At 32.7% G+C, this 12,112-nt stretch overlaps 1 protein-coding gene across 1 annotated transcript in view; it reads left to right on the top strand.

The window, feature by feature from the left end:
• Window positions 1-12,112, top strand: part of LOC139500014 (NACHT and WD repeat domain-containing protein 2-like) — an 87,144-nt gene that overhangs the window by 17,817 nt on the left and 57,215 nt on the right. The window contains exons 7-13 of the mRNA XM_071288709.1: window positions 628-744; window positions 1,037-1,242; window positions 1,887-2,029; window positions 3,851-3,953; window positions 4,517-4,810; window positions 7,408-7,735; window positions 9,264-9,416. Of these exons, the coding sequence (XP_071144810.1) occupies window positions 628-744; window positions 1,037-1,242; window positions 1,887-2,029; window positions 3,851-3,953; window positions 4,517-4,810; window positions 7,408-7,735; window positions 9,264-9,416 (1,344 nt within the window). The remainder of the gene's footprint in view (window positions 1-627; window positions 745-1,036; window positions 1,243-1,886; window positions 2,030-3,850; window positions 3,954-4,516; window positions 4,811-7,407; window positions 7,736-9,263; window positions 9,417-12,112) is intronic.

The following is a 12,112-nucleotide window of genomic DNA, read 5'->3' as shown; positions in this document are numbered from 1 at the left end:
GATTCCCACAACTACTCCCGATATTTTTCGACATAATCACAGTTCCTCTTGGTTTGTTTCTAGTATATGTTATAATATGCAAAAAGTGCTGGTTATAACTCCTGTGGGTTTCCTTTTCTCCTTAACCGATATTTCAATGGGCGTGATGACGTCACATCCGGTTCAGAGATGAACTATTGTGTGAAATCAAATCAAACAGAGCTACACAAATACGATTACACCTGCTTGTAGTGTACTTTTAACTTTTGTTTACGCTAACATCAGATATTATGACCATTGGGATTCTTCGGAGACTGACTCGATGGTTAATTAGATGGTATCTAGACTTAATTACACACGAAATCGTGAAACAGTATAACTTTCCTTAGGACTGTTTTGTAATTTGGACAGTCATTTAGATAATTATGTTATAAATATTATATCGTAATTTGAGTCGAATATATGAACATGAATTTGACAGCTAGTTCCCTTTTAAGTCATTTTGTAGGGTGAAGGTAATTAACCATGAAGTTAAAAACATCAACTGTCAACTTAATTCCTGAATTTGCAGTTTACTGAACAATGAAAATGATATTGAGAAAACTCAGTGCATGTTTTACAAACCAATATACTATCTCTCTCTTATAGAATGTTATGGTCCTGTAGAAAAAGTCAAAACATTGTTAGAGGATTTAAAAGGAGATTTGTCAAGGAAATTACCATCAGAGAATATCCTATCTTATAACATTACATGGCAGGAAAAGGGTGAGTAAATATTCATATTATAGATGACACTTTATAAAATTAAGGTCACTGTAACCTAGTTCAATGTATTCTATAAAATATTGTGATTTGAATCTAATCCTTATATGGTAAGAGCAAATCATGAATAATAGTTGAATTATATTTGCTATTATATTAACTATTTAGAAATTATGTCCAGGTGGTCAATTGTTAGTAATATTAGTCTTTACAATGCAGAGTCACTTGATGAACCAAAGAACATTCCATATATTATAAAACAGTTTACATACATTGTTTTCTTTTTGAAAATAAGGATTGAATCCAGATTTTAAAGAACACAGTGACTACCTAGATAAAATCACTGATGATGCAGAAAAGAAATTAAAACAATTAATAAATGACATGATTCGAGCAGACAAGAAGAACACACAGGATAATTTACGCCTTGAAGTGAAACAACATCTCTTGTTTTGTCAGTCAAAGTGTGCTGATTTTAAAGGCAGAGAAGATACTTTAAAGGTAGGTCATTTCCATCATGGAATATTTTTACTAGGTACTTATTTTGTTTTGCCTGAAAACTAATTATTTTGCCTAATTATTTTAATCTAACAGACTTCTTATCTGCTTATCAGCTAAAAGTGAGAAGTTTATAACGTGTGAGCACTTCTAAAATCTGTCGGCTGCACACGACTTTTTTGCCGAAACTTTCAATTACGAATGGTGTGCATTCGTAATTTTGATATTTTCATCTTATAATTGAGAGAAATACACTAATATATCTTGCAATTTCAATGGGTATCTTTACAAGGAATTTATTCCATATACAAAGCAAACGACCGAAGATCTGAATGATAAAACATGATGGAATCAAAACTCTCACGTATAATATAATTGTAATTTTGGCTTCACATGAGATATGGGCTCAAATTCTCTGACAGTACCCTTTATCTCCTTCACCATATGAAACAATGAAAGGGAATACCATCACACACTGCTGATTTTCCTATTTGAATTTTTAAACTGTGTATTGCTTGCCATGCAGTTTGGGCTTGTGCTCCGGGAAGCTGTATGGTAGCTTATAGTTGTTACAACAATAAAATTCGATCAATGGAGGATGGTTGTCTCAGTTGCTATCATACCACATATTTGTGTTTCTTTTTCAGGCAGTACACAACTATATTAAAAGTGACAAAAGACATCCTCTTGTTATCCATGGAGAATCTGGAAGTGGTAAAACATCACTTATGGCCATGATTGCTAAAAAAGCTAATGAATGGCTTGATGGGAAGGCAACTGTTGTCATAAGGTAAGATTTATTAATGCAAAAAGAAATAGTCACATATTTCTACTGAACATTTTTATCTTTTCAGAAGTTTTACAATAAATAATCTTTCAGTTAACCAGATTTAAAAAGTAAAATCACAAAAATTCTGAACTCCGAGGAAAATTCAATACGGAAAATCTCTAATCAAACGGCAAAATCAAAAGTTTAAACACATCAAACTAATGGATAACAACTGTCATATTCCTGACATGGTACAGGCATTTTCTTATGTAGAAAATGATGGATAAAACCTGGTTTTAAGTTATTAAATATATTGTTTGTTTATTCTTTGGGTGAGCTGAAAAAATAAAGAGATCCATTTTGCCCTCTTTTTGAAAAGGGTTCAGTGTTATTAAGGAGTGTGTCTCTCTTTTCAAACCCTTCATCCTTCTGTCACACCTTTGTATCAACAGTTGTTCCTAAACAACTTGACAGAGTTTTTTTTTAAATTTTCACAGAATCATACATGATTTTCATTTGCAACTTCCGGTGTTTGTTTTAGGTCAGAATTCTTTCTAGGGTTATCAAATAAACAAATGGACTTTGACCTTGCTTTATTTGAGGTAATCTTTTTTTTATCCGCAACTATTATTTTATTAATTTTTCTCAAAGCCTGGACTTAACAATGTTTTATTTGGAAAGGACGCCTTAGAATTCCGCTAATTTAATGAAAAATTCACAGAATCTTTACCATATTATGCCATTGTGAACCAATGTTTTTTGCTTTTGGTTTTAATTATTTCTATGGTTCCCATTTTAAAAACACGGAATTTGTCATTCTTTACGTGTCTAAAGGGATGGCTACTTCTCTGATATCAACGTACAGTTACAATAGGGGTCTGTCTTCATAGACATATAACAACTGACTTGAACCTGAAATCTCTCCAGCTTTTAATACCCCAAAGGAGAAGTGTCCCCTTATAGTACCTTACTATTAGAAATATGGTTGCCTTTACTTTAGTATACCTTTTAAAGACCCCAACAGAGATTTTTCTTGAAATAACTTGTTCGTTTAAATGTTTAACCCGAGTAATAAACATATATGTACAAAACAGATTCTACTGGTACTAACGTACTAAACTATTCCGATTAGTCAGATGCTGTACGATGATACACTAGAAAAAAAACGGAAGTGGTTACTGCATTATTAATGCACAATGCAAACCATTACACATTTTAACTTAAGCTGTATGCTCAGTATGCTATTTTGTATTTAATTACGTACGTAGTTTTAACATTGTTTTGCGTCGTTTTGAAAATAATAAGTTTTCAATAAGTATTCTTTTTAATCGCAATTGAGCATAGAAATAGACATCCCTTGGGCCGGTATTATTCGCTTTAAATATGAACACAAATGAAAAGAATAGCAAGAAATTGCACAAAAAAATCCCTTACCATTAGATTAAAAATGCTTTTCACTCTAAAAATGCATAACAACTCTTAACATTTAATATGTAATTGCTATGTGCATAGAATCAAAACTGACTAATAATAATGAATAAAATCATTTCATATAGGCTATACGAACAACCATTAATATTTCATTTGCCGTTTTCAAACTTCGTGTCTTATTCTAATTTAAATACATATAGCTATTTTCATCTTAATTATTCAACATGTACAATATGGCGAGATAAGATTGATCTATTATTGATACAAAGAAATATCTCGTGTTAAACTAGTCTTATTTATAACTGAAATAGAAAAAGAACAATTGTGTAATAATTTACTTTTTGTATGTTCCGTTTTTAACTCATTTCTTTTCTAAATGCTTAAACATATGGGATCTATATATGTTGGTAGGTTCCTTGGAACAACTCCGAAAAGTTCCAATCTGTTTGAATTGTTATGTAATTTGACAGAACATATCAGCGTAGCCAAAAAACTGGAACGTCTAAATCCAAAGGTAGGAACTTTTATTGTTTTATAAAATGAAGTAGAAAATCCTGTAGTTCCTTATTAAAACTGTTTTGCAGAAATATACATTTTAAAATCACCATATTTAAGTTTGTATTTAGTACATATTAACAAAAATCGCCAACAAATGTTGTAATTGAAATCTGAATTCATGAAGCCAGAACAATGATAAATGAGGACAGTAATTTAAGTTACATCAGCCTAGTGTTTTACTGTATTGCAAGAAGCCACTCCAATAATAAAAACTAAACAACATTGCAAATTATTGTTTAGGTTAATTGCAATTTTATGTGGTTAATATAAGGAAGTCTTAACTCTTCAAACAACTGGTTCTATTCAAAATATTGAGTACTTCAGCGTCAGTGTATATTGTAGAAACTGAATAATTAAATGAATTAATTTTAATTTTAATTGTGTGAATTAAATTAATATGATAGCTATGTACTTCAGTTCAATAGTTATCTGAACAACACAAATTACAGTTTAAATTTGAATTTTATTTTACTATGAAATCATAATTATGCATGTAAATTATAGGTTCTTTTTTTCTAGAGCATTGAAGACGCTTTGGCTATTTTTCAACAGACTTTAACAGGAACAACAATATCCGAACATAATATAACAGGAAGAACACAATCCGAACAGGACATTGCAGGAACAACAGAACCTGGAAAAATGAAGATCACAAGTCCTTTAGTCCTAATACTGGATTCTCTTGATCAATTGGACCCTTCCTACAATGCAAGGGGAATGAGGTGGCTACCACCATTTATAGGCAATCCTCATGTTAAAGTTATAGTATCAACATTAGAAGATCAAAAGTATGAAGCATTTCCTAATCTCAAGGTATAACACAATCGTCTTAGGTTTTACATAAAATCCATTGATATAATATAGGATTTTGTATTATTAGGATTGAAATACAACATTTTGATACTTATTTACACCACTGGGTCGTTGACACTGCTTGTAGATGTTTCGTCCCCTAGGATATCACTAGTCCAGTAGTCAGTACTTCAAATATTGACATGGAATATTAATTATATGGTCATTTTAATAAATTTATTGTTTGCAAAAGTATGAGTTATCGAAATACTAAGGATATTATTATCCCATGCATATATTACCTTAACCGTATTTGGCATGACTTTTTGGAATTTTGGGTCTTCAATATTCTTCAAGTTTGAACTTATTCGGCTTTCTAACTATTTTGATTTGAGCGTCACTAATGAGTCTTATTTAGACGAAATGCGCGTCTAGCGTATTAAATTACAAGCCTGGTACCTTTGATGACTATTTACACCACTTACTCGATGCCACTGCTCGTGGAATTTTCATAGCTTTCAACAACAACCTCGAGACTGAAGACTCTTGCTAGGGATACAACTCTTTCAGAATAAAACAGAATACCGTGCGCTTTGAACGCAGTGACCAATCCTCACCTTACTATTCTGCTGTAATAAAACAGCTTATCATATACTTAGACTAAATAACATATGATGTTTACTGTATGATAATAGCATTAAATTAACGTAAATTCCATATGTTTCGAATTGGTGCTTAGCGGGCTGATATGAAAAGTTTATCACATGCTTCGATTGTTATCACATGCCTTTCCGTAACGTTATCACATGGCATTCCGGTAATACTCGGCAAATTCCGGAAAATACACCTCAATGTTACGTTTTCAGTGAAAAACATTACGAAATAGTGTACAAAACAATTATTTAGATACTGAAAAGTATATTTGGTAAAATAATAACAAAAAAAAAAAAAAAAACAAAAATAAAAAAACAAACAAATTATTAAATAAATGCATTCTTTATAAGTTTCAAACATAATTTAGAAAGTTACTTTGAAAAGGTTGACTTTTCCAAACAGTTTTCATTGTGTATATTGTTGTTTTTTTTTTTGTTTGTCGAGTCGTCCATATTAAAAATGTTTTCTCCACTGTTGAGGCATATGGTAGAAAGATTTGATATCGAATGTACTAAATTTGGGTCCGACGTCCGTGAACTTTTCAATCTTGGGAACCACGTAAAAGGATCAATATATGAATCTGTTATTTTTCTCCATTGTTGAAGCATATGATAAAAAGATCATAACATGTCATTTTTCATATCGCATGTATTATCAGCCCTCGGTCAATATCAGCCCTCGAGCCATGCGGCTCTTGGGCTGATATAAAACCTAGGGCTGATAATACATGCGATATGAAAAATGCCATGTAATAATCTGATAATATCACATGTTTTGCCTTAAAATCGTAAGAGATACATAGTTTACTCTTGAATCGCCTACAATACTAAACTCATCAACTTTTAATAATCAAAAATGTATTATCTACAAATCTTAGACAAAGCCAATCACGGATTTTTAACTAGGGCTATGCCCTCAGAAATAATATAAGTGTGAAAAACACAACATCGCAAGGGAAATGGAATCATCGCTAGTCTTTAGCAAAGGTGCAACAACTGGTATCACTAGTCTTTAGCAAAGGTGCAACAACATGAATTGCATTTTGTAGACGAAACGCGCGTTCTGGCGTACATTCTAAATTTAGTCCTGGTATCTATGATGAGTTTATTTACAACCACTGGGTCGATGCCACTGCTGGTGGAGATTTATTTCCCCGAGGGTATCACAAGCCCAGTAGTCAGCACTTTTTGTGCTGACATAAATTGTCATTGATATGGTTATATTTATAAATTTACTTTTTACAAATGTTTGAATTTTTTGAAATACTAAGGCTTTTCTACCTCAGGCATAGATTACCTTGGCTGTATTTGGCAAAAAATTTAGGAATTTTGGTCCTCAATGCTCTTCAACTTCGTACTTTATTTGGCATTTTTAACTTTTTGGGATTCGAGCGTCACTGATGAGACTTTTGTAGACGAAACTCGCGTCTGCGTACTAAATTATAATCCTGGTACCTTTGATAACTAATTAGATTATGTGATTTGTTTATAGAGTGTTTATGTGCCATTTTGTTTTGCTTTGTTGAAACGCGCGTCTGGCGTATATTCAAAATTTAGTCCTGGTATCTATGATGAGTTTATTTACTTATAGTGCATAATTCCATGTTGTTTCAATAAAAAGTGAACATTACGATACAAATCATGGCAAAGATAACCAAGACAATTTCATATATCAAAATTATATTATGAATGATGTCAATAGTGCCACAAAAGACACTTTTCTTGTCAGAATATGAGTGTGAACATATCGAATCTGTACCTTCAATCATGGCATCATTTGTATATAAATCTAACTAATAACTAATTATGTCAATACGCTTCTGCTTTTTTTAAATACGGGCGGATGCGAATAGATAAGATGTGTTTCATATATTGAAAAATGAATGTAAAATTATTTTACCTGCTTCGCTGATATTTCAGTTAGCACCTGTCTTAAATTATACAGCATATGTTTTCTGTATTCAGAGTAAAGTTCCAGCTGAAGGTTTTATTCCTGTGGCAACTATCCCAAGAGCTGATGTGAAATTAATTTTGAATCACTGGTTGAAAAGGAAACAACGAAGATTGACGCAAGAACAGGGAGATTTGCTTTATAAATCATACGATCAGTGTCCTGTTCCATTGTATCTGAATCTTTGTTTCTTAAAAGCTTCTCAGTGGACTTCTTATATGGATGTTTCAAGTATTCAGTTGTATCAGACCGTGAGGGAAGCTATTAATGGTCTGTTTGCTAAACTTGAGAAACTTCATGGATATGATTTCGTATCTAAAACTTTAGGATATCTAACTGCAGGTAACATGTTTAGAAAATAATATTAAAATTGAAATGATTGAATAGGAAACTTTTATATAGGGGTTGCTGCTCACAAGGAAGCTATTCAACCAAGAGTTCCAAATGGTGGAGTTGAAATCATCCCTTCGTAAATTTTACGGACGCCATCACGAGTTGGTTGACCGTTATAGAATAACCGTTTCACAAATGATATCGGATATGTTCCTTACGTCGTAACTACAATCCCCTTCTCTTTCATGAATGTGACTTACCGAATAAGACTATTTACCGGATTTGTTATCACATAAGCAACCCGACGGGTGCCACATGTGGAGCAGGATCTGCTTACCATTCCGGAGCACCTGAGATCATCCCTAGTTTTTTGGTGGGGTTCGTGTTGTTTATTCTTTAGTTTTCTATGTTGTGTCATGTGTGCTGTTGTTTGTTTGTCTATTTCATTTTTAGCCATGGCGTTGTCAGTTTGTTTTAGATTTATGAGTTTGACTGTCCCTTTGGTATCTTCCATCCCTCTTTTAAATGAAGATATCAAAGAGACCTTCATGTTCAATAGTTGAAGATAATCTGATAAAGGGCAAATTTTAAACCAAACAGCAACAAAATACAATTAACAGTTTACACTTTACATGAAAGAAACTAAAAACTGAGCGACCCAGCCTTTAAAAGTAAACCAGGGGTGATAATATATTTAGTATGTATAGTAAACTTTACAAATATTGATAAAATTTAGTAAACAAAACTTGATGTCATAATGTAACATTTTTGATAGAATTGTCTTCAAACAATTTGTTGTTGCTAAGTTAAAAACTTTTTTTGGCCGGATCCTCTTCGAATTTTGAATAAGATGTTTTCTTTTTGCAGGATCCTCTTCAAATTTGAATAAGGTGTTTCACATTAACATTTGTAATGAAAAAAATAGAAATATCCGAAATGGAGAAACATACTTTTGTGGAGAGTGACTTGTAATCTTCTTGTTGACATTTTGATAATATTAAAAAGTTACCATTATTGCATCATAAAACGTATTTGCTGGCCTAAATATGTCAATATTTAAGTTTATATAACGTATAGTTTGTTTTTATACCCTGCCTTTAATTGAATAGGAGCATTATGTGTTTTGTCTGTCCATTCATTCGTCAATCCTGGATAAGGTTTAAGTATTTGTCGAGGTAGTTTATGATAAAGTTGCAATCACCTCGTCTTTAACACATGTTAATCATGATTAAATCTACCTAAATTGTATGCCAAATTAAGGTTTACTCTAAAATTTCACATTTCGCTTAACAGAGAGAAGGATAGTGTAAGCAAGGCATCCTATCCCAGAATGCGTATTGTCGTTTATTTATCAAATGGTAGCTAAATGCAAGCAAAGACTTAACAAAAAGGAAAGCCCAAATACATTCTGCAATGATTAATTCTAGGTGGTTATATTTTTTTTGTGTAACTCATTGTTAGCAGTATCCTAACAACTAAAAATCATATTTTTTTTTATTATATTATTTAAATGAGCAAATAATTGATCATAACACAGCAAAACTGGGATTGACTGAAACAGAATTAGAAGACATATTGGCTTGTGATGATGATGTTCTAAACGATGTGTATGAATATTGGACACCACCTATCAGAAGACTTCCCCCATTACTACTGGTGCGACTTCGACATGATCTACAACAATATTTAGGTTTGTGTTACATGATCTAAAACAATATTAAGGGTTGTGTTACATGATTTAAAACAATGTTCACATGTGTGTAACATGATCTACAACAATTCTCATGTTTTGTTACAAGGTCGTCATCGATATTCACGTGTATGTAACATGATCTACACCTCTATGTACGTGTGTGTTACATGATATATACCAATATGTACAGGTGTGTAACTTGAACTACAAAAATATCTTCTTGTGTGTAACATGATCTACAACAACTAATAGGCTTGTGTTACAATGTCTACAACAATATTTACGTGTGTGTAAAATGATCTATAACAATACTCAGGTTTGTGTAACAAGGTCGTCATCGATACCTAGGTGTGTGTAACATGGTCAACAACAATAATTAGGTTTATGTTCATAATCTACAACAATACTTAGGTTTGTGCTACATGATCTACAACAATATTTACGTGTGTGTTATATGATATACACTAATATGTACGTGAGTGTTACATGATCTATACCAATATGTACGCGTGTGTAACATGATCTTCAACAAAAGGTTTGTGTTACAATGTCTTCAGCAATATTAACGTGTGTGTTACATGATCTACAACAATTCTTAGGTTTGTATAACAAGGTCTTTAACATTATTTACGAGTGTTTAACATGATCTTCAACACTATTGAGGTTTGACGAAACATAACAAGCAACAATACTCACCTTTGGTTAACATGATCTACAACATAATAAAGGCTTGTATTACATGATCTACAATTATATTTAGGTTTGTGAAACATTATCTACAATTATACTCAGGTTTGGGTAACATGATCTACAACAATACTCAAGTTGTAGTAACATGACCAACAACGATAGTCAGGTTTGTGTTACATGACCTACAACGATACTCAGGTTTGTGTAACATTATCTACAGCGATACTTAGGTCTGTGTAACGTGATCAACAGTGATACTCTGGTCTGTGTAACATGATCTACAACGATATTCAGGTTTGTGTAACATGATCTACAACGATACTCAGGTTTGTATAACATGATTTACAACGATACTCAGATCTGTGTAATATAATCTTCAATGATACTCTGGTTTGTGTAACATGATTTTCAAAGATACTCAGGTTTATGTAACATGATCTACAGCAATACTCAGGTTTCTGTTACATGATCTACAGCGATACTCATGTTTCTGTTACATGATCTACAGCAAGACTCAGGTTTGTGTAACATAATCTACACCGACATTCAGGTTTGTGTAACATGATTTACAACAATACGCTGGTTTGTGTAACATGATCTACAGAGATACTCAAGTTTCTGTTACATGATTTACAACGATACTCATGTTTATGTAACATGATCTTCACCGACATTAAGGTTTGTGTAACATGACCTACAACGATACTCAGGTTTATGTAACATCACCTACAACGATACTCAGGTTTATGTAACATTACCTACAACGATACTCAGGTTTGTGTAACATGATCTACAGCAATACTCAGTTTTGTGTAACATGATCTACAACGTTACTCAGGTTAGTGTTACATAATTTACAACGCTACTCAGGTTTATGTAACATGATCTTCACCAACACTCAGGTTTGTGTAACATGATCTTCAAAGACACTCAGGTTTATGTAAGATCACCTACAAAGATACTCAGGTTTGTGTAACATGATCTACAGCAATACTCAGTTTTGTGTAACATGATCACAACGTTACTCAGGTTAGTGTAACATGATTTACAACGCTACTCAGGTTTATGTAACATGATCTTCACCGACACTCAGGTTTGTGTAACATGATCTTCAAAGACACTCAGGTTTGTGTAACATGATCTTCACCGACACTCAGGTTTATGTAACATGACCTACAACGATACTCAGGTTTGTGTAACATTATCTACAGCAATACTCAGGTCTGTGTAACGTGATCAACAGTGATACTCTGGTCTGTGTAACATGATCTATAACGATACTCAGGTTTGTGTAACATGATCTACAACGATACTCAGGTTTGTATAACAAGATTTACAACGATACTCAGGTCTGTGTAATATAATCTTCAATGATACTCAGGTTTATGTAACATGATCTTCAAAGACACTCAGGTTTGTGTAACATGATCTTCAAAGACACTCAGGTTTATGTAACATGACCTATAACGATACTCAGGTTTGTGTAACATTATCTACAGCGATACTAAGGTCTGTGTAACGTGATCAACAGTGATACTCTGGTCTGTGTAACATGATCTATAACGATACTCAGGTTTGTGTAACATGATCTACAACGATACTCAGGTTTGTATAACATGATTTACAACGATACTCAGGTCTGTGTAATATAATCTTCAATGATACTCTGGTCTGTGTAACATGATCTATAACGATACTCAGGTTTGTGTTACATGATCTACAACGATACTCAGGTTTGTATAACATGATTTACAACGATACTCAGGTTTATGTAACATGATTTACAATGATACTCAGGTTTGTGTAACATGATTAACAACGATACTCAGGTCTGTATAATATAATCTTCAATGATACTCAGGTTTGTGTAACATTATCTACAACGATGCAAAGGTTTGTGTTACATGATCTACAACGATATTCAGGTTGGTGTAACATCATTTACAACGATACTCAGTTTTGTGTAACATGATCTACAACGATACTAAGGTTTTTCGCTAACC

The sequence above is a fragment of the Mytilus edulis genome, chromosome 13 (genome assembly GCF_963676685.1).
Source record: "Mytilus edulis chromosome 13, xbMytEdul2.2, whole genome shotgun sequence".
Lineage (NCBI taxonomy): Eukaryota > Metazoa > Mollusca > Bivalvia > Mytilida > Mytilidae > Mytilus > Mytilus edulis.
Note: the sequence above shows the minus strand (reverse complement) of the source record. Positions and strands in the feature narration are given on the sequence as shown.